The sequence below is a fragment of the Lynx canadensis genome, chromosome D2 (genome assembly GCF_007474595.2).
Source record: "Lynx canadensis isolate LIC74 chromosome D2, mLynCan4.pri.v2, whole genome shotgun sequence".
Lineage (NCBI taxonomy): Eukaryota > Metazoa > Chordata > Mammalia > Carnivora > Felidae > Lynx > Lynx canadensis.
The window spans coordinates 28,700,403-28,723,635 of NC_044313.2; the positions used below are offsets into that span (position 1 = coordinate 28,700,403).

Genomic DNA, 23,233 nt, shown 5'->3' on the forward strand with positions numbered 1-23,233 from the left:
CCAGACAGTGTTAATCCTCAGAAAATGTCTCTGAGGTAAGTATTGTTACCTCCATGAAAAAACAGACTCTCAGTTGGAAGATCATGAAGCCTGATGCTAACCAAGCTATGCAGCATCCCTGAGAATGGGGATGTTCAAACTGAACTATGAGAAACAACCTGGTTCCTGCAAATATGGCTACTTTAGGGTCAGCCGCTCATCAGTATCCTCAGGTCCTCAGCATCCCTCCCTAGCTTTTCCAAGCGAGTGTTCCCAGAATTCGGCCCCACCAGTGGAGATCAGACACACTCCCATGCCAGCTTGCAGTACACCTAGCAGACAAAGGGCTTTACACTGTTAGGGGCAATTGGTACTACAATTATCTGTGCAGTCTGCCCAACTCCATGTTTGGGAGGTACCATTTGCCATCACTTCCACATCTGATACTCCAGCTCCATGGCAACTAAGCACATATGGGCCCCCAGAATCTGCCACCACACGTAAACAGCATGACATGGTTTGTGCCATGCAGTGCTTGACATTCGGGTTGCACTATTCAGGGATTCTGAATCAGTAGACGCATGTACTCTGCCAGAAGCCAATTCAATGCTTTCAGAGCAGCCAGCAACATTGGTGTGGTGTACATGCTGTATCCACCTTTATGCATCTCAGGATATGACTGACATCTGTTGTGACACAATTGTGGGTCACAAAATGTTAATTGGAGTTTAAGTACTGAGATCACCACACGTGGGGCTGTGCAAACCATGGTCCAAGCGCACATGATCTCAAAGGGGTTCAAATGACCACCTAACGCAACTGATAACAGTTCTCTTCAGAGAACTGGACTCCACCCTGATTGTTATACTTGGAGTGACCGACTAGATCCCCAAGTTCTGTGAGGCTGAGGCATATGACCGACTCAGTGAAGATGGAAAGCTGGTTCTTCTATGCTACAGCTATCCACCACTGGGAAGCACTTCTTGTTGCACCAGCAGCATTCCTGAAGCTTGCCTCTGAAGCCCTGCATCACACATCAAAAACAATCCCGCAATGAGCAACTACTGCGCTGGCAAACCCATAAATGGAAGACTGCTTGACTGCAAGTGCTGTGAGGAATTTAGGGGAAAGCTCCGGAAATCAGGAGTTACATTCTTTACTCAATAACAGCGTCACATCCTTGTCTTTAGTGATTTCCTGGAACAGGTGTACAAAGGGCTGAGCCTGACTTGTCTATGGCAGATGATCAGTCATTAAAAAAATAAAAGGACTATAAAACTTAATGCATCAGTGGGCCTACTAGTGCAGGATTCTTTCTGGTTTTTCGGATTCCGCAACATTTGAATCATTGGTGGTTTTTGCCAACGCCAGTTCAGCGGGTGGTGGTTGGAGGATAGATGGCAGAGGTTTGAAGAAAGGTAAAATGTACACGGGGTGGAGACGATGTGAAATTTAGAAAATGACTTGAAAGGATTGGACAGCTTATGGTTTTGAAGACTCGAATAACATGTGGGTTCTCTCAGCCAGGAAAATGCCCAGAGGGCTTAACGGACTGAAAACGACCTCCCACACTCCCTCTCTGGTGGCTAGCTGGCCCGCCTCCGGGAGAAGCCGGGGTAGAGCTTTTCCTGTGGCCGTTACCGGAAGTGACGCATAACTTCTCGCGAGAAGAGAGACGCGCGAGCCTCGGCGGCCCGGAACCGGCCTCGGAACAGCGGCGGAACCTGAGGTCGCTTGCCCTCCCGCCCCATGGAGCGGCCCCCAGGGCTGCGGCCGGGTGCGGGCGGGCCCTGGGAGATGCGCGAGCGGCTGGGCACCGGCGGCTTCGGGAATGTCTGCCTGTACCAGCATCGGGTGAGGTGGGGCGCGAGAGGGAGCGGCGGTGGGTGTTTGTCAGAGCGTCTTTGGAACACAGTGACACTCAGTACATGAGGGATTGTTGGTGAGCCTTTGGACAGCACTGTGGTCCGGTGAGCCTGTGTGAGTGAGTGTGTGATACTGTGCTTGCGAGTCTGGTGACTGAGTCCGAGGTTGTATCTGAGGTCCCGGGTCAGTGTGTGTGAGATAGAGCTCTGAGGGGGAACTTTTGGTACGGATGTCAAGATGTGAGAAGTTGTTTACCGGGTGTGACGGTGCGTATGTGTGTCTCTGAATGTAGAGTGTCGGGGTGTGCGAGGCAGATGCACATAAGGCTTTGTATTGTGAGCACGAATGGGTGAGGAAGGGGGCTGTCTGTTGGAATGTGTGTGTTCATGCGTGTGCTTGGAGGCTACTTGATATCTGTAGGGGTTTGGAGTAGACAAGGAAGGTTTCATGGTGGGTCCCCAGTTAAGCTTTTGGAAGCATCGGGTAGGCTTCAGATTTGGGGATGCCTTCTGGGTAGGGAACAGTGTGAGGATCAGCTGGTGAAATGATCATGGCTTCCTAAGGGAAGGAAGTAGATTGGGTGTGAGGTGCTCTAGTGGGTGGAAGACAGCTAACATCAGACTCAAGAATTTTGCTTTGATTTAGTTGTAAATGTTTAACCATTGTAGCAGCAGTTAATAATCATGTTTGAGCTATGCATCTTTCGACATACCTATAAAAGCTATGAACCCTTTCCCCAGAAAAATGAGCAATTGCACATCCCCACCACCTAACGCATTGCCCTTTGAGGAGAGTCATGCTCTTCTGAATAACGTATAAATCTTTTAGAGATATAGACCCTTGACTAATAATCCTTGCAGGATAGCCTTTGTTTTGTCATCTGTAAAATGGTTATAATAATTATATACATCATGGGTCTGTTTGAGAGTTAAATAAGATAATGTTTGTAAAACTAAGTACAGAACCTGGCCTAAGATAAGCCCTCAAATGTTAGCTCCTGCTGCTGCTGTGTTGTTACTATTATCATCATCTTAACCATTATTAATTGACCTTAAAAAAGGAAATGTCCAGATAAAAGTGGTGTTCCTGGAAGTGTTTGTTTGTAAAAGGTAAATCTGAGTGAAAAACGTGGGGCAGGATGAGCAATGAAAATATTATTAAAATGTTTGCAATCGGCCTGTGAATAGATACTTGAATTCAAGATTTGCTGTCTTAAGGAGTAGGGGGGGAGATGGGAGTATCTGGGAGGAATAGACATGCTTGTGGGGCACAGTGGCAAATGTCACTGATAGAACTGAGGAAGTTTTGTGAAGCAGCTTTCTAGATTGAGCATAGGAGGCAATCTTGGAGAGAGGGAGAATGGGAGGTGAAGGACTAAGGCATTAAGCACTTTGACAGCAAGATAAGCAGTAAATTTAATAATTTTCACCATCAGAGAAGACATAAGGCACTCCAAGAGAGAAGGGGGAGCCAAGTACTTCCAATGGAATGTTGCCTGTGGCCTTGTTATCTAAGCCTGGTCATAAGAAAAGAAAAAATAGATGCTTATTAGCATGCTTTTGTGACTGCTTTTCTTGGTCCCTGACTGGGGATAGATCAACACATCACTTTTTTAACAAAGTTGTGGTAAAGTATATAATGTAAAATTTACCGTTTTTAGCTATTTTTCAGTGTACAGTTCTGTGGCATTAAGTACATTCACGTTGGTGTGCAACCATCGCCACCGTCCATTTTCAGAACTTTTTCATCTTACCAAACTGAAACTCTGTACCCATTAAACAATACCTCCCCATTTCCTCCTTCCCCTGCCACCTAGCAATCACCTTTCTACTTTCTGTCTCTATGGAATTCATTACTTTTTTTTTAAGTTTATTTATTTATTTTGAGAGAGAGAGAGAGAGAGCGAGCACGAGAGCAAGCAGGGGAGGGGCAGAGAGAAAGGGAGATAGAGAGGATCCCAAGCAGTCTCTGCGCTCCCAGCACAGAGCCCGACATGCGGCTTGAACTCACGAACCGTGAGATCATGACCTGAGCTGAAACCAAGAGTCGGACGCTTAACCAACTGAGCCACCCAGGTGCCCTAGAATTCATTACTTTCTAAATGGAAGAGATTTGGGTTCTTCTAGAATCTTAGAAATCTCTCAGGAACTTTCCACGTGTCTAGACTGGCCCTTCTCCCAAACTGGGACATTTGATGCCTGGGCCTATAGTGAAAAGAGAAGAAATACTCTGTGCTAACAGCATCATTACTTTTCCAAGCCAGACTTAGAATTGGCCCATAACAAATTTCAAGATCCTTGGGTTTTAGTAGAAGCCACATCTCAGTATTTTATCTACATCACTTAAATCACAATGAGGAAGAGAAAAGGATATGAGATGGTTTATTTATCTGATTATTATGCTGGGTGCTGATGGTACCCAGGTCAACAAAAGTAGTATTTGCTGCCCTTAAGCAGATTTCAAGTGTAGTGAGAGAGGCAAATACAGAAACACTCAAGTACAATGTGGTAACCTATATAACAAAGTTATTTATAAAGTTATATGGAAACATGACAAAAATAACCAAAGAATTCTTCCTAGGGAACAGAGTAGCACTTCTCAAAGTGTATTTGGAAAAACTAATCCTTGAAAAAAGGATACTGTGGGGGCGCCTGGGTGGCTTAGTCGGTTAGGCGGCCGACTTCGGCTCAGGTCATGATCTCGCGGTCCGTGAGTTTGAGCCCCGCGTTGGGCTCTGTGCTGACAGCTCAGAGCCTGGAGCCTGTTTCGGATTCTGTGTCTCCCTCTCTCTGACCCTCTCCCGTTCATGCTCTGTCTCTCTCTGTCTGAAAAATAAATAAACGTTAAAAAAAAAAAAGAAAAAAAAAAGGATACTGTGGTCAAATACATTGGGTAAATGCTGCATGTACTATTGTTTCATTTGGAGAATCATAATCCACGTTAGCATCTTAAAAGCTCTGAGAAATATTTTACAAACTAATTTAACTTTGTATTTTCCAATTTTTTATTGTGGTAAAATAGAAATAACGTTTACCATTTTTGCCATTTTTAAATGTACAGTTCTGTGGCATTACGTACATTCGCATTGTTATGCAACAGTCGCCACTATCTGTCTCTGGAATATTCCCATTTTTAAGGGCTTAATGTTGTTCATGGTTGTACCGCATTGTCTCCATGGTGGTAAAAGCTTACATGGGACCCAGCTAGAGCCAGGTGCCTGCTCAAAACAAAAGAAAGATTGAAGGGAGTGAGGACTGTAGTTAGGTTAGATTGTAGTGTGTCCTAATTCCTTTCTTCTTTCTCTGTACATGGACTGTTTTATCTCTAGCTTGTTCCCCTCACCATCCCTCTGCTCCCATTTAGAATATTCCATACAACCTATATCTTGCTTCCTCATCCATATACTATATTTTTTTCCTCCTGTTTGGTCCTGACTGCTATTCCTGGGCTGCATTTTTACTGTTGCCAGAATGTGATGAAGTCTGGCTGTTCCCTGTAATGTGCATCAGGTTGGACTTAATTTCAGTCAGAATTGGCTAAATGACTAGGCCAAGGCAAGAGCTATTAGGTTCATTTTATAGTTATAGAAACAGAAGTATAACCATTGTTAGTATTTTTTAAATATCATTTGAAATGTAAAGATTAGGAACAAATTTTGGAGTTGTTGTTGTTAGGTTTGGTCATATTAAAACTATTTCTTGCTGGTCACGCCAGGTAGCCCTGAATTATCCTTTTCATTCCAGTTATGCTGAAGGCTGGGGCCCTTGTTAGCTATTTTGACTAAGCCCAAAAAGGAGTTTGTTGGGGAGACAAGTCTTTGTAATTTTCTAGCTGTATATAGGAGACAGTGTTCTAAAGAGAGAGACCTGTAATGGGATCAGCCTCAGTCACTTCACTTGTGTGCTTTGATGTGTTTGAAATTTGATTGATTTTTTTCTTTTCAAGCCAACTTAAGACCTCAGAGTCTCACTTTTCATAACTTGTAACTTTTCTGAGTATTTCTAAACAAAAATTGTTAGTTCCGTAAGTACCTTGGTGACAGGTGTGACTTTTTCTTAAATCGCTGAAAAAAGTGAAAGAGGTTTGAGTTCACTCTATAAAGAAGTGTTCATTTAATTGTTATTAAAATCTTCAACTCTAAATATGTTAATACAAGAGGACTTTTCTTTTTTTTCCTCTGAGAGAAAAAATATATATGCCTGTCTGATCTTCTTGGGCATTTGACCTGTTACGATTTTCTCTCCTGTCTTTTTAAAAAAAAATTTTATTATGTTTTTAATTTTAATTTCAGTATAGTTAACATACAGTGTTATGTTTCAGGTGTACATTATAGTGATTCAACAATTCTGTACATTATTCAGTGCTTATTATGATGTGTACTCTTTAATCCCCATCATCTGTTCCACCCATCCCTCCACCCACCTCCCCTTCTAGTAACCATGAATTTGTTCTCTATAGTTGAGAGTATGTTTCTTGGTTTGTCTTTCTTTGCTTGTTTTGTTTCTTAAATTCCATATATGAGTGAAATCATATGGTATGTGCCTTTCTCTGACTGACATTTCATTTAGCATTATATTCTCTAGCTCCATCCATGTTGTTGAAAATGGCCAGATTTCATTCCTTTTTTTATGACTGATATTCCATTGTATACCACATCTTCCTTATCCATTTACCTATTGATGGACATTTGAGCTGCTTCCATAATTTGGCTATTGTAAATAATGCTGTAGTAAACATAGGGGTGCCTGTATCCCTTTGAATTAGTGTTTTTGTATTTTTGGGGTAAATACCCAGTAGTGGAATTACTTATTCGTAGGGTAGTTCTGTTGACTTTTTGAGGTACCTCTATACTATTTTCCACAGTGGTTGCACGAGTTTGCATTCCCACCAACAGTGCACGGGGTTTTTCTTCATCTCCTTGCCAATACTTGTTGTTTCTTGTGTTTTTTATTTTAGCCATCCTGACAGGTGTGAGATGATATCTCATTGTAGTTTTGATTTGCATTTCCCTGATGATGAGTGATGTTGAGCACCTTTTCACATATCTATTGGCCATCTGTGTGTCTTCTTTGGGGAACTGTCTAATCATGTCTTCTGCTTATTTTTGGGGGGGGGGGCCTCCTCCTCTGCTTATTTTTTAATTGGATTATTTGTCTTTTGTGTGTTCAAGTATATCAGTTTTTACATGTTTTGGATACTAACCATTTATCAGATATGTCACTTACAAATATCTTCTCCCATTCAATAGGTTACCTTTTAGTTTTGCTGTTTCCTTTGCTGTGCAGAAGCTTTTAATTTTGATACAGTCCTAATAGTTTTTTCTTTGATTTCCCTTTCCTCGGGAGACATATCAAGAAAAATATTTCTGTGGCTGATGTCAGAGAAAGTACTGCCTGTGTTCTCTTTCAGGATTTTTATGGTTTCAGGTCTCACATTTATGTCTAATCCATTTTGAATTTATTTTTGTTTGTGGTGTACGAAAGGGGTCCAGTTTCATTCTTTTGTAACTGTCCAGTTTTCCTAACACCATTTGTTGAAGAGACTATCTTTTTCCCAATGCATATTCTTGCCTCCTTCGTCGTAGATTAATTGAGCATATAATAGTGGGTTTATTTCTGGGATCTTGTTCCATTGATCTATGTATGTATCTATGTATCTATTTTTGTGCCAATACCATTCTGTTTTGGTTACTACAGCTTTGAATATAACTTGAAATCTGAAATCATGATACCTCCAATTTTATTTTCATTTTTCAAGATTGCTTTGACTATTCAAAGTCTTTTGTGGTTCCATACAAGTTTTAGGATTATTTGTTCTAGTTCTATGAAAATGCTGTTGGTATTTTGATAGGGATTGCATTAAGTCTGTAGATTTCTTTGTGTAGTATAGACAATTTAACAATATTTGTTCTTCCAGTGCATGGGCATGGAATGTCTTTTGATTTCTTTGTGTTGTCTTTAATTTCTTTCATCAATGTTTTATAGTTTTCAGAGTACAGGTCTTTCACCTCTTTGGTTAAGTTTATTCCTAGGTATTTTATTATTTTTGGTGCATTTGTAAACGGGATTGTTTTCTTTCTAAAAAAATTTTTTTTAATGTTTTTATTTTTGAGAGAGAGGTAGAACATGAGTGGGGGAGGGACAGAGAGAGAGGGAGACACAGAATCTGAAGCAGGCTCTAGGCTCTGAGCTGTCAGCACAGAGCCCAATTTGGGGCTCGAACCCATGAACCATGAGATCATGACCTGAGCTGAAGTTGGACGCTTAACCGTCTGAGCTACCCAGGTGCTCCTAAACGTGATTGTTTTCTTAATTTCTCTTTCTGCTGCTTCATTATTAGTGTATGGAGATGCAACAGATTTCTGAATATTGATTTTATATCCTGTGACTTTACTGAATTCATTTGTTAGTTATGGTAGGTTTTTTTTGTGGCATCTTTAGGGTTTCCTGTGTATAGTATCATGTCGTCTGCAAATAGTAAAAGTTTTACTTCTTCCTTGCTAATTTGGATGCCTTTTATTTCTTTTTGTGGTCTGATTACTATGGCTAGGACTGTGTTGAATAAAAGCGGTGGGAATGGACATCCTTGTCTTGTTCCTGACCTTAGAGGAAAAGCTCTCAGTTTTTTCCTATTGAGTATGATGTTTGCTGTCGATTTTCATATTATGGAGGCTGAGGTGAAGGTCAGTTTTAAAGCATTGGTTTAATCGACTCAGTGTTTACCTAGCAAAAGCATGGCTCAAGAGCGCCTTGGATAAATCTGTTTAATTAGTAAAGCTAAAGAGTTTTGTTTCCCCAGATTGGCATGTCTTTGATGACAAGCAAATCTGCACAAGAACCTAATTAATATATTTTTCTATGTTGATTTTCTATTTTGGCAGGAACTTGATGTCAAAATAGCAATTAAGTCATGTCGTGTAGAACTAAGTACCAAAAACAGAGAACGGTGGTGCCATGAAATCCAGATCATGAAGAAGTAAGTGTATTTGATGACTTATATTTCCCTAGTTCTGCAGCCTAGCCAGATGTCATCATAGGGAAGGAGGGTAGAAATACATTCTTCTCAGGATCTTTTTGGGAACATATTTTTTTTCTTTCTTATCAAATATATATGTTCTATTTCAAATAATAACATCACATTATGATTAAGTAGGTTTAGTTTTAAAAGTCAGCTAGATATTATCAGACTCCGTTCTCTGAGAGCAGAATCTTTTTGTTTTGAATATTGGGCAGTGTTCATCTATTATACTTTCTAGTTAAATATAATTACTACTCTCTTTACTTTTGTTGAATAGTGTATCTATTGCTTTGTACACAATTACCCCAAAACTTAGTGGCTTAAAATGACAAACATTGGGGTGCCTGGGTGGTTCAGTTAGTCATGATCTCATGGTTCATGAGTTTGAGCCCCACATCAGGCTCTGTGCTGACAGCTCAGAGCCTGGAGCCTACTTCAGATTCTGTGTCTCCGTCTCTTTCTGCCACTCCCCTGCTTGCACTCTGTCTCTCTCTCTGTATCCCTCTCTCAAACATAAGCATTAAATTTTTTTTTTTAATATAAATTGAGGCACATTAAAAGTAAAAAAAAAAAATGACAGACATTTAGGGGTGCCTGACTGGCTCCATTGGAAGAGCATGTGACTCGGGATATTGGGGTCATGAGTTCAAGCCCCACATTGGGTGTAGAGATTACTTAAATAAATTAAAAAAAAAAAAGACAAACATTTAGTGTCTCACAGTTTCTGTGGTTTAGGAATTTGTGAGTGACTTAGCTTAGTGGTTCTCAGAACATCCTTCCTGAAAAATCCCAAAATGTTGACTGGAGCTGCAGTCATCCAAAGGCTTGAGTGGGGCTGGAGTATCCACTTCCAAGCTAATTTATACAGCTGTTGACTAGAGGTATCAGTTGCTCATCATATGGGCTCTGTGTAGTGAAGCTTGGATATTTTCATGACATGGCAGCTAGTTTTCCCCAAAGTGAGTGATCTGAGAGAGAGAGCAAGGTGAAAGCAGACATCTTTTATGATCTTTCCTCAGAAGTAATATCTTTTCTACAACATTCTGTTTGTTAGAAATGAGTCACCAAGTACATACAGCCTACACTCAAGGGAAGGAGAAGAATTAAGCTCTTAAAGGAAGAAGTGGGCATGTTTAAAACCTGCACAAGTAGTGTGTTAAGCACTTTACAAATAATCCTTCCATTTGTCACAGATACCCTGTGTGTTTAGGTATTATCCTGATTTTATAGATGAGGAGGTTGAAGCTCATAGAGTCATACAACTGGTAGCTAATGAAGTCTAGATTTGAAATAAGTACTTTCTGACTCCAGTGTCTTTTCTCAGTTCACTTAAATGGCACTCAAACTTGGCTATCTGGCAGAATGACCAGGAAACTTTGCTAACAATATAAATTCTCAGGCTCTACACATGGAGAGTCTGTTTCCCTAGGTCCCTAGGAGCTGGTAATGTATTCCAGTTTTGAGATCCATTGCATGTTGATGATGCTGATGATGCTGATAATACCTGGGATGATATATTGTTAAGTTAAAAAAAAGGTGTTAGAAAACAGTATATAGTGAGATTTAACATTTATTTATTTATTTTTTTTTTTTAATTTTTTTTTTCAAAGTTTATTTATTTTTGGGACAGAGAGAGACAGAGCATGAACGGGGGAGGAGCAGAGAGAGGGAGACACAGAATCGGAAACAGGCTCCAGGCTCTGAGCCATCAGCCCAGAGCCTGACGCGGGGCTCGAACTCACGGACCGCGAGATCGTGACCTGGCTGAAGTCGGACGCTTAACCGACTGGGCCACCCAGGCGCCCCAGATTTAACATTTATTTTAAAATGTGTTTATGTACAGATTGAAACTAGAAGGAAACATGCCATAATTTTAATATCCACCCCAGCGTGACATTGTAAGTGATTATGAGAGAACCAGTATGATACAGGCTTTGGAGCCATACTACCAGATTCGAATCCTTACTTGACCACCTCCTTTCTGTGTGATCCTATATTACTTAGCCAGTTTGTGCTTCAGTTTTCTCCTGTGTGATGAGCCTATTAATAAATCTACCTATAGTAGGATTATTTTGATAAGTAAATGAGTTAATATATGTAAAGTGGGTAATGGCATTATTTATTATAAATAATGCCAGCCTTTCTTCCCCTCACTGCCCCCCAATTAACTACCATTTCAAATCCAATCCCTTTTCATTGGAAAAAATTTTGTAATTATAACATTTTCTCCTTCTTGTTAGGTTGAACCATGCCAATGTTGTAAAGGCCTGTGATGTACCTGAGGAGTTGAATTTTTTAATTAATGATGTTCCTCTTCTAGCAATGGAATACTGTTCTGGCGGAGATCTCCGGAAGGTAGTGTGGATGTTTTAAGATGATAAGTTAGTAAATCATGAGCCTTAGCAATGTTTGAATCATATTTAATATGATAATCTAGAATAAGGTCAGTAAACTGTGGCCTGTTACCTGTACTTATGGCTGCTTTCTTACTATACCATCAGAGTTGAGCAGTTGTGACAGAGACCGTGTGGCCTGTAAAGCCTAAAGTATTTACTGTATGGCCCTATACTGGGAACATTTGTGTCTTTTTGTAGGTGGTGGTGTTTGCAGGATGGGACTGGATAGATGGTGTTAGACCAAAATATCAATGTCTAAGGTGTTTATAAAGAAGTTGTTTTCAAAAACAAACAAACAAGTTGTTTTTTCTATTGCAAATCTTTCTCATCTCATTTTAAATATGCCCTATGGCTACTTTTATATATGTGAGGTTTTGTCCAGCCTTTTTCAGTTGCAGAGACTTTCCTCCTTTATCTTTGTTTATGTAAGTCTTAACATAAAGTCCTCAGTATGGTTTTGGTAGTTTTCCCCCTCTTATATTTTCTTAATTATAACTTCTTATTTGAATATTCTATTAAAGTATAGTGATTAATGTATTGCTACTACTGACAAGCTATATTGACATTATACATTTTTAGACTTCTTTTTTTTTTTCTTCAGCTACTCAACAAACCAGAAAATTGCTGTGGGCTTAAAGAAAGCCAGATACTTTCTTTACTGAGTGATATAGGTATGTAATCAGTTTGAAAATACCATCATAATTTAATTTGGTTTATAAAAGTTTCTACATATTGAGAATTAAGGAGAATCTTTGATGTACTGCACAAAGCCTACATTTTTACAATCTATAAGAAATTAGAAAAATTTAACTGTTGCTGCTGATACTAAAACTAGGATATTTAATTTTTTGTTTTTTGCTAGGAGTCCATTTTTGACTACTAGATGTTCCAATTGCAGATAAAAAAAATAGTGTGAAATGACCTTATTCAATTTTACTCTCCCTTCCTGTGTGCTTAACATAGTAATTTTATTTACCAGTGGCATTGCATCTCATGGTCATAGGTTTTCAAGTCAGCTCTTAGGATGAAATTTCTTTTTAATCAGAATTACTCCTGAAAAATTCCTAAAATTATCTGCACTTAGGCCCATGGAATAAGCTCAGAAGCCAAGGATATGTTTCCCTGTATATTTTGATTTTGCCTCTTTTCCTAGGTCATGGAGACCAAGTATAGTTGAAGAGGGTGATTTAGGTGGGAAGGAAAACTAGAGGGATTTTCTCAATTGATCAATAAAGATTTTCTCAATTCCTTGTTTCATTTTTTAATGTTCATTCTCATAAAGGAACATATATATAATTCTGCAGTATTGTTTAATGTTCTTGGATTTTCTGCGGAGAGAATCTTAACTGCTATAATATCATTAATCATATAGTTATGATGGTCTGTGTAAATTTGAACATCAGATGGGTGCCTGGCTGGCTCAGTCAGAGGAACATATGACTCTTGATCTCAGAGTCATGAATTTGAGCCCTATGTTGGATGTAGAGATTACTTAAATAAAAAGAAAAAAAAACTTCAAAAAGTTTGATTGTCAGAGCAGATCTGTACAAAATGTGAGTTTATTTATCTATCTATCTATTTATTTATTTATTTATTTATTTATTTATTGAGAGAGAGAGAGAGAGAGAGAGAAAGAGAGAGAGAGAAAGAGCTCGTGAGTAGGGAAGAGGCAGACGGAGAGGGAGGGGGAAAGAGAATCTTAAGCAGGCTCCACACCCAACATGGAGCCCAAGGCGGGACTCCATCTCATGACTGTGAGATCATGACCTGACTGAAATCAAGAGTTGGACACTTAACCGACTGAGCCACCCAGGCTCCCTGAGATGAATTTATTTTTAATTCAGTGTTTCTGTTACCTCAAATACATTTTAAATTTTATTTAGGGTCTGGGATCCGATATTTGCATGAAAACAAAATCATACATCGTGATCTAAAACCTGAAAACATAGTTCTTCAGGATGTTGGTGGAAAGGTAGGTGAAACCTGAAGAAATATTACATGCCATTTGAATACAGTCTCCTTGGTGTAATTAGTGTTTGAAGTTTGTGCCCTTCCACAGCATTGTATACTTTTTCTGTCCCAGGCCTTACAACACTGAACTGTGGTTTTGTGTTTAGTTGTTTGTCTCCTCTGCTAACACAGGGGCTTCATTAGAGACAGAACACCTATCTTGCTCACTTCTGTTTTCTAACAGAGTATCTAGTAGAGATAATAGATAGTGAGTAAAAATAATTTGTTAATCCCTTACATAGAACATCCAGCACTCACACATACATCCTAGATTTACTTTAAGGGGGAAAAATATGTTTACTTAACTGCATTTCTTACTTAAGAAAGAATAAATTCATTCTCCTCCCCCAAAAGTCCTAAGTTCTATATTTAAGTAAAATTCAAAACCTTGATTTTTCAGATTCTTAAATGGGTCATCATGAGAAGACCCAGAAATTGTGAATTGACTTCTGGAATACTTGTATTTATCAGAATAATTTGAATAGTTTTTTTGCAGCTAGCACCCAGGTTCCATACTAATAAAGATGTAAAGCCAAGAGTCTGAACCTTGAATTGGATTGTGTGGTCTTTAGTGAATGATACGTGGTGGTCAGTTGGAGGTGATGAAATCTTCCTGGTGCTTCTTCTTTTAGGAGCCTTTCGTGTATGCTTGGCAACCAACCATTTCTGCTTTCTTTGTATCTAAAGACTTCAGGATATTCTGGAAGTTAGATAGGTCTTTACTCATTCAGTGGTATGATGCTTTTTCAAGTTTGGAAGTCATCCTTACCTTTGCCTTGTGGGTTAATGGATCAAGTTTATTTTGAATATACCAAAATAAAAATTAATAGCCAGTCTATACTTAATTTTTACCATGTGTCAGGCACTGTGTTAAATTCTTCTTTTTTTTATTATTTCATTGAATCCTAATAACAATTCTGGTGAAGTAAGGATTGTTAGTAATACCATTATTTGGGAAACTAAATACAATGAGAGAAGTTAAGTAACTTGATCAAGATCACATAAGTGGTGGAGCTCAGGCTTGAAATATGTTTGTCATATTCCAGAGCCCAAGCTCTTTCTCACCACCCTCTCCAGAGCCTTATAAGGACACTGTTGCCTTTCCCTTTCAAATTTCTCAGTCATTTAATACTTATTATATTGCAGATTATGCATAAAATAATTGATCTGGGATATGCCAAAGATGTTGATCAAGGAAGTCTGTGTACGTCTTTTGTGGGAACACTGCAATATCTGGTGAGACATGTATTGTTTCTTTGAATTTAAGTGTACAGGATTCATGTTCTTATTTCTGAAGATCATGAATATAGTAGGTCAAAAATAAAGTAGCTTTTCTCTTATAGTATTGACACTTAAAGCTTTTTTTTTTTTTTTTTTTTCCTTTTTAAGGCCCCAGAGCTCTTTGAGAACAAGCCTTATACAGCTACTGTTGATTATTGGAGCTTTGGGACCATGGTGTTTGAATGTATTGCTGGATATAGGCCCTTTTTGCATCATCTGCAGCCATTTACCTGGTAAGAAATGGGAGAGAACTTTGGTGTGCTTAATGGGAATGGAAATTTTAAGTTACATGCTTTTTTTTCTTCCATCCCTCTTTATATGGTGTAATTACCTTTTAAATACATAATTGAATAAAACTACATGGCAAAAAATCTTAGAATGTTTGTGAGAATCAGGTTGTCAATGAGGTAACTTGTATTATAGGCATGAGAAGATTAAGAAGAAGGATCCAAAATGTATATTTGCATGTGAAGAGATGACAGGAGAAGTTCGGTTTAGTAGCCATTTACCTCAACCAAATAGCCTTTGTAGGTAAGTATATTGTAGTTGAGGAAGTTCACCTCTTGGTTCTTTGGGTTATAAAGGAACAGTAGAGTTGTTGTCTGTTTCAAGTAGTATTGTGCAGTAGAACTTTCTGTGATGATGAAAGTTTTATATCCGTGATAGCCAAATGAGGCTATAGAGCACTGGAAAGGTTGTAGTGTGATAGAAGAACTTAATTTTAAATTTTATTTCATTTTAATTAACATAAGTATAAGTGCAAATAGCCACTTGTGACTAGAGGCTACCATATTGGACGGCACAGGTCTAGTGGAAACAAGAACTCCTGCTTTAAGAAGACTTTTGGGATACTGAAGTAAATGGGTTCCTTGGAAAATTGAACTGGGCTCATCTAGTGAAGTTGCTAGTACTTACATATGTAGGTTTGGGGTTGTTTTTTATGGAAAAAAAAGTTTGTCATTTCATGAATTACTTGAAAGTAAGATACAAAATGGCACAGATGAGTCACGAGAAAGGACATGGGAAACCTATAAAATTACTTTTTTTAGAATACTAAAGGAAAATTGGAACATAAAGATTTTCACCCTATTTTTTGTATACATTCTAGTTTAATAGTAGAGCCCATGGAAAACTGGCTTCAGTTGATGCTGAATTGGGATCCTCAGCAAAGAGGAGGACCTGTTGATCTCACTTTGAAGCAGCCAAGATGTTTTCTATTAATGGATCACATTCTGAATTTGAAGGTTAGTTTGAATGTGGTCTACTTCATAAGACTTGCATTGAAGTTAACAAATTTATCTGGAAATAAGCATAAATATATTTTGGTAATCTTTTCCTGATGCTTATTTGAAAAGAAAATGATATTCTTAGAGCTGATCTGCTTTTATTTCTTTAGTAAGCCTTCTTGGTTTTACTTCTTTTTTTTTTTTTTTTTTAATTTTTTTTTTCAACATTTATTTATTTTTGGGACAGAGAGAGACAGAGCATGAACGGGGGAGGGGCAGAGAGAGAGGGAGACACAGAATCGGAAACAGGCTCCAGGCTCTGAGCCATCAGCCCAGAGCCCGACGCGGGGCTCGAACTCACGGACCGCGAGATCGTGACCTGGCTGAAGTCGGATGCTTAACCGACTGCGCCACCCAGGCGCCCCTTTACTTCTTTTTTTTAAAAAATGTTTATTTATTTATTTTAGAGAGAGAAAGAGCAAGAGAACATGAACGGGGGAGGGACAGAGAGAGAGGGAAAGAGAGAATCCCAAGCAGGCTGCATGTTGCCAGTGCAGAGCCCAACATGGAGGTCAAACTCAGGAACTGTGAGATCATGACCTGAGCTGAAATCAAGAGTCGGACGCTTAACCGACTGAGCTACCCAGGCGCCCCTTCTCAGTTTTACTTCTTTTTTTTTTTTTTTTTTTATGTTTATTTATTTTTGACAGAGACTTAGAGACAGAGCACAAGTGGGGGAGGGGCAGAGAGCGATGGAGTCACAGAATCTGAAACAGGCTCCAGGCTTTGAGCTGTCAGCACAGCTGACGCGGGGCTTGAACTCCCAAACCGTGAGATCATGACCTGAGCCAAAGTCAGACGCTTAACTGACTGAGCCACCCAGGCACCCCGTAGTTTTACTTCTAAGTGGTCTTTGTTGATTACTCTTAAAAAACATCTTTTGGATTTTCCCCTTCCTCGTATTGGTGCCATTGGATCTCGTTCATTTAGGTATAATGTTAGGGGATTTGGTTTGGTGAGGAAATGTCCTGTCTGGCTTTCATGCCTCTATACCTCCTCCCCATCCTACAATCCATGCAGCATGAACTTCCCATCTCATCTTCTGAAAATGCTTTTTTATTCTCCTGTCTAAGAATCCAACATATTTCTTCTTCTTACCTGCCAAGTCAAGTCTAAACTGATCTCCCTGGCTTTTGGAGCTTTGCTCATGCAATTCCATCCAACCAAGTGCTTGCCCCAGACCTGCTTCTCTTACCCTTTACTTCACTTGTCACTGCTCCTTATGCCATGAAGCACATTATCCATTTTTGTGCTCTGATAGATGCTGTCCTCTGCCCAGAATGATCTCTGTCTTTGTATCTCCTCAGCTACACTGGCACATATTCGACTCTCCTTTTCTCTGATTGATCTCTGTCACATAATCATATTTACTATATTTTCTAATTGTTTCCCATCTTCCACTCATGTCTCTCCATATAGGTTATCTTCTTCTTTAATGCTGGGATGGTTCTTACTACTTCTATTAACACTTGCTCACCCTACTACCACTCTACCCCAGTGTTCTGTACAAAGCAGGGCATGTACCAGGTTCTCAGTAAATATTCATTGATAGGAATGAGAGGCTCTATTATGCTGTATACCCAGAAACGATTCTCATATGCAGTCTTTCCATAGCTATTTGATTGAGTAGTACTAGATAGAGTTTCTAAAATTGGAAACATGAAGGGGCAGAATCTGTGGTGAGGGCTTGGCTGTGAGCGATCAAGGCCATCCTGCAGGTGGAAGGAGGCCAGTTGGGCATGGGGCTAAATTTTATTTTTTGAAAAATTGAAATGAGAAATTATAATGTGTAAGGTTTTACTGTAATCTTGGCATACTTTATTAAATAGGAACTTGGGGCTCTGTCGATGTCATTCTTGGCTAACACTGAAAAGTTACCTGCCTTCTTGATTTGGCTTTCTTTTATTGTGCCAAGGAGTGAATCATTCCTCAGTGTGTTAGCCTAGCAGGATTTGATAACACCTTTTAGTTCTTTGTTGCCCCTGAAAATTTTTATCTTTTATCCCAGATTTTTTCAGATTTGTCATGGTAATCATAGCATCATTTCCATTCTGTGGAGTCTGTGAGCGAGCATCTGCTTGTTATAGAGCATAGGGAAAGAGTCCTCTTTGTATGTCTTCTGGTCTGTAGACTTCAGTTTGTAGAACCACTATTTACCTATCTGTAAATCTGGGCAAATATTTATTTATTGTATTTTATTTATAGCCCAGGTACAGTAATATCTTATTCAAAGGCTCACTATTGTGAGGTTGTACAGGATAAGGTATGCGTAGGATACTGTTAATTAATTCAGAGATACTTCCTAGACATGATAATAGGACTGAATTTTGAAAGATAAGTAAGGGTTAATTGGGGTGCCTGGATGGCTCAGTCAGTTGAACACCTGGCTCTTGATTTCAGCTTAGGTCATGATCCTGGGGTCGTGGGATCAAGCCCCACATTGGGCTCCATGCTGGGCATGGAGCCTGCTTGAGATTCTCTCTCTCACCCTCTGCCCCTTACCCACCTTGTGCATTCTCTCTCAAAAGAAAAAAAAAAAAGATAAGTAAGAGGAGAATTAACAGGGGGAAAGATAGGCAGGGGAATACCATGAACACAGAAGCATGTACTGCAAAAATAGTTTGCTATTGTAGAACATTTTCTAAGGTGTTACATTGTTCAAAGAAGGAATGATGTGTGTTTGGTTTTCACTTAAAAAAAGAAAAGAAATCAAAATAGTTACTGGAATACTTCTTTCTTTTAAAAAATTCAGAGAGTCTGATTGCATGGTTTTCTAACTATATATTATGAAAAATTCTAAATATATAGGAAAGTTGAAAAAAATATACTGAACTTGCCACTGAAGGTAATGGTAAAACAGAAGTATTTAATTATTCCTTCTTTGCCTCCTCTTTTATGCCCCGAAGTGTAACTATACCCTAAATGTCTCTCTCTCCTAATTTTTTTCTTTTTCCATATTACTTTTTCTTCCTTTTCTTTAGTAATTTCTTTAGTTGTATAACTTTAACTATAAACTGAATATGGATCACTTCCAAATTTATTTCCTCAGTTGTGACTTTTCTGTAGTGTTTAATCACTGCTCTATAACTATCCTTGGTGGTCCCACGGGCACTCAAGACTTAATTTATTAAAAACTGAACATATTTGCTCCATTAAATCTCCTATAGCTTTTCCTATGCCTCTTGTACTATCACCTTTTTAGTTACCTAGGTGGGGTGGCTTGTCTGACTGTTCCTTCTCTTCCAATTACATATCCAATTATTTTGTCAGATTTATCCTTTGGATGTTTTAACAATTCTGAGCTTGTCAGATTCTCAATTTAGAAAGTCTTCCATAGTTCCTCTTTGCTTATTGAATAAAGTCCAAACCCTTACATTGATGTTCAGAATCTGCCTTGGTCTCCTTGTAGCCTTATCTCCTATTATAAGGGGCATCATTTTATGTACGTTTGAACTGGGTTGTGTATATTCTTTGGTTATGGTCATCTCTTTCTACCCCTCTGCCTACCTTGTTTTCTACCTAGAAGAACCTTTCTTCTTTCAATCTTTTCTTGTTCTAATTTTCTATCCTTTCCAAAGTATAGCTCATAATTGCCTCCTTTAGAAAGCATCCCTTTCCTCACACCAAGCAAACTCCTTTGGAATCTGTACAATACTTTACATTATTTTGGTACATATAGCATTTGACTTGTATTTTAGTTCTCTTAGTGTTTCTTAATATCTTCTATTTGGCCATTATCCTGTGGAGTCAATGTAAGGCACTGGGGAAACATAGGTATTAACTTTGTATGGCTTATCTAAGGATAGTAGAAGGAAGAGAACTTAAAATCATGTTGTCTTCAAAAGACTTCTCAGGGCTCTGGTTTCTCTCTTTGCCTAAATGGAAATTAGAAGATCTAATCAACAGGATGTCATGTGAAAACACTTAACTCTGTGGTTGGCATCTATTAGGGACTTCATAAATGGGAGTATTTCCTTCCAGATCTATAATAGGTTTCTGAGAATAAATAAATATTGCCTTTCTAAATTAGGGCTTTTATTTCTAGATTCTGTACATGCCTATAGTTTCTAAGCTTTATTCTTTGGAACTAACATCTGTTACAGAAAAGTAAACTCTACTCTTCATTTTTCAGAATGTTATTTTGTAATTATGGAAGGAGATCTCACTTTGGAAAATGATTAAGCCTTGTTTAGTGCAAAGATAATACCTTTTGCTCATATTCCCTTTAGTATCTAGCACTGAATCTTTTATGTGGTAAATGATCAATAATCATTGTTTTTCTTATTTATACAGATAGTACACATCCTAAATATGACTTCTGCAAAGATAATTTCTTTTCTGTTACCACCTGATGAAAGTCTTCACTCACTGCAGTCTCGTATTGAGCGCGAAACTGGAATAAGTACTGGTTCTCAAGAGCTTCTTTCGGAGACGGGAATTTCTCTGGATCCTCGGAAACCAGCCTCTCAATGTGTTCTAGATGGAGTTGTAAGAGAATTCTAATATACCTAGAAGTATAAGAAGTCTGTTAGCATAGAGGGATTGAATGCCCTGCATTTTTCTGATGCATACTTGGAATCCCCCTGGGGGAGGTGATGGTACACACCTTATAATTCTTACTTTAGTTTTATCCTGCTCATTACTCTTACTGCTTTGCAAGGTGAACAAGATATGTTTTGAACTTTGTATGACTTTCTCTTTGGTGCCAGTTCTCTCCCCCCCTCTTTTTTCCCTCTTTTGTACTTGAAGCCTAGAACCTTGAAATTAGACCAGCAGTCTCATAGATCCTGCCAGAGGATAGATGGATGGTAAAATATTGTGCTCGTGACTCTTTTATTGTTTTTTGTCATTTTACTTTATTGAGGCAAATTCTGTATTTCATGTAATTTACCCATTTCATGTGTACATTTTTTTTTAGTAAATGTACATAATTGTGCAGCCATTACTATAAATCAGCTTCAAAACATTTACGTCCCAATGATATTCTTCATGTCCACTAACACTTAATCTCCATTCTGTTCACATCAGGCAACTGCTAATTTACTTTCTATCTTTGTAATTTGCCTTTTCTGAACATTTCATATAAACGAAATCATACAGTCTAGTCTCTTGTGTCTGACTTCTTTCACTTAGCATCATGTTTTGGATGTTCATCCATGTCCTAGCATGTATCAGAACTTCATTCCTTTTGATTACTGACTAGTATTCATTGTGTGGATATATGTTGTTAGACTTTACTTTTGTACTTTTGGGTCTGGTGATTCTTTTTCATCTTAGCCCATACTACAGTCATTTTTCTTAAATAGTAGTCTAGATCTTAAATTTGTAAAAGGTATGCTAGTAAACATTGACCTTAATCATTTGCATTTCACATTAGGAAATGTGATGTTTAAGTACTTAGAGAACCTAGGATTTTCAAGGATTTTTTTTTAATTGTTTCTTTTTCAGAGAGGCTGTGATAGCTATATGGTATATTTGTTTGATAAAAGTAAGACTGTATATGAAGGACCATTTGCTTCCAGGAGTTTATCTGACTGTGTAAATTACATTGGTAAGTATGTATAGCCCATTTACTGAGTGAGGTTTAAACATGAAATAATATTATGTTGACTCAATATAGTTAGTAGAAATGGTCTTTTGGTGTTTCTGTTCTGTACTTCATACTTCAGGTTTTTAAGTGTGGTTAAAAATGAATTTATATAGTTTGGAAGGTGAAATGGTAGATGTCAAATCACTCTAAAACCCTCATTTGGAAGAAGACTTACTTTCTGTGGGTTAGGGCTGTCACAGAAGAATGAATCTCCACTATTAATTAAGCCTACTTTCTAGTTGCTCCTTCATTATTTAAACATATTCAAATATTTCATTTTGTATGAATACTGCTTAATGTTCAAATGTTTTCATTTATCCTGTAAGAATTACTCTTTTCTTTGGAAGAAGTGATCAATTTCTGTATACCCAAAACTAAAATCAAGCACAGTATTGTAAAATCAAGAACACAACTGGCATGGGGCTAAAATTCTGTAATCTTTCATCTGTGTTACCTTTTTGTAGCTTTTTGTAAAAACTATTTACTATTTATAGATAGTAAATCTAAATTTACATTACAGATAGTGAATCTGTAAATTTAGATTTACAGATAGTACAGAGTTCTTATGTTATTCACCTTCCCAACACATATAGTTTCCTCATTTGTTAACATCTTATATTGTATGGTACATTTGTTACAAGTAAAGAACCAACCAATTATTAATTAAGGCCATACTTTATTCCTCTTTCCTTAGTTTTGATGTGGTGTCCTTTTTCTGTTCCAGGATCTGATCCAGGGTACCATATTACATTTAGTTGGCTCCTCTGGGCTGTGACAGTTTCTCAGACTTTTCCTTGTTTTATTTATTTATTTACTTAGTTAGTTAGTTATTAGCACTTCCTTTCTGGCAGCAAGAGATGTTCCAGGTCCATCTTGTATATTTCTTGCCCCAGTCCTAGGATCAGCCATTTCTCTAAAGACCCCTGGTTCCTTTAATCGGAGAAGAGTATTAGAAACCAAGATTTGGACACTAGGTGTGCTTTTTGCGACTGGAGTGTCAATTTTTAGACTTTATTTTTTTAATATAGTTTTTAAAGTTTATTTATTCACAGAGAGAGAGAACCCAAGCAGGGGAGGGGGAGAGAGAGAATCCCAAGCAGATAGCACAAAGCCCAACACAGGGCTTGAACTCACAAACTGAGATCATAAACTGAGCCGAAGCCAAGAGTCAGATGCTTAACTGACTGAGCCACCCAGGCACCCCTAGACTTTATTTTTTAAAGTATGTATATGATTTTTTTGTGTGTGAAAAGGCTCCCCTCCCCTAGACTTTTTCTTTAAAGTGTTTGGGTTATATATATTATTTTTTTGGTTTGGGGTTTTTGTCTGTTGTAGGAATCTCAGGAGTAATTATGGGCATATGGAATAGAAGAAAGGTTAATTCAGACTATGAATTATTAGGGGAGACAGAGATTTTTCCAGGTACATAGCTTTATTATTATTTTTTAAGTCTGCTTCAGATAATACGGTTTTTCAATATAAACCATAGTGTAGTATCCTTTCTCTGAATGTTTTCATTGGAAAAGAATAACAGAATGTAATTGCCACTTTAAAGTATAGGATGAATCTCTTTCAATCTTGGAGGATTTCATAATGTTAAAATGGAATTTCATTGAACTTAGCACATATCTGCCATGGTGTTAGAAACTAGCATTTCCTTTACCAAGGGCAAGAGATAACCCTCAGTAAATAATTTTGTACATCTGGCAGTGAAGAGAACATATCTTATTAAACTGCTGTTTACTGTATCTGTTTTCCTGAAGCTGGGTTGGTAGTCCAGGAGATGAAATTTATTATTTAGAGGCAGC

The 23,233-nt window shown here is 38.2% G+C and overlaps 1 protein-coding gene across 5 annotated transcripts in view; it reads left to right on the forward strand.

Annotated features, from left to right (window-relative positions):
• The first annotated feature begins 1,678 nt into the window (after nucleotides 1–1,678).
• Nucleotides 1,679–23,233, forward strand: part of CHUK (component of inhibitor of nuclear factor kappa B kinase complex) — a 42,705-nt gene continuing 21,150 nt past the window's right edge. For 4 of the 5 annotated variants that reach the window (XR_003972844.1, XM_030334527.1, XM_030334528.1 and 1 more), the window contains exons 1-11: nucleotides 1,679–1,833; nucleotides 8,726–8,820; nucleotides 11,103–11,217; nucleotides 11,860–11,929; nucleotides 13,142–13,230; nucleotides 14,415–14,504; nucleotides 14,658–14,782; nucleotides 14,973–15,080; nucleotides 15,658–15,793; nucleotides 20,129–20,323; nucleotides 21,284–21,386. Coding sequence is in view for 4 of the 5 variants with exons in the window: in XM_030334527.1 (XP_030190387.1) it covers nucleotides 1,729–1,833; nucleotides 8,726–8,820; nucleotides 11,103–11,217; nucleotides 11,860–11,929; nucleotides 13,142–13,230; nucleotides 14,415–14,504; nucleotides 14,658–14,782; nucleotides 14,973–15,080; nucleotides 15,658–15,793; nucleotides 20,129–20,323; nucleotides 21,284–21,386 (1,231 nt within the window). In the remaining variant the exon portion in view is untranslated. The remainder of the gene's footprint in view (nucleotides 1,834–8,725; nucleotides 8,821–11,102; nucleotides 11,218–11,859; nucleotides 11,930–13,141; nucleotides 13,231–14,414; nucleotides 14,505–14,657; nucleotides 14,783–14,972; nucleotides 15,081–15,657; nucleotides 15,794–20,128; nucleotides 20,324–21,283; nucleotides 21,387–23,233) is intronic. The other variant, XM_030334529.1, reaches the window with a different exon arrangement.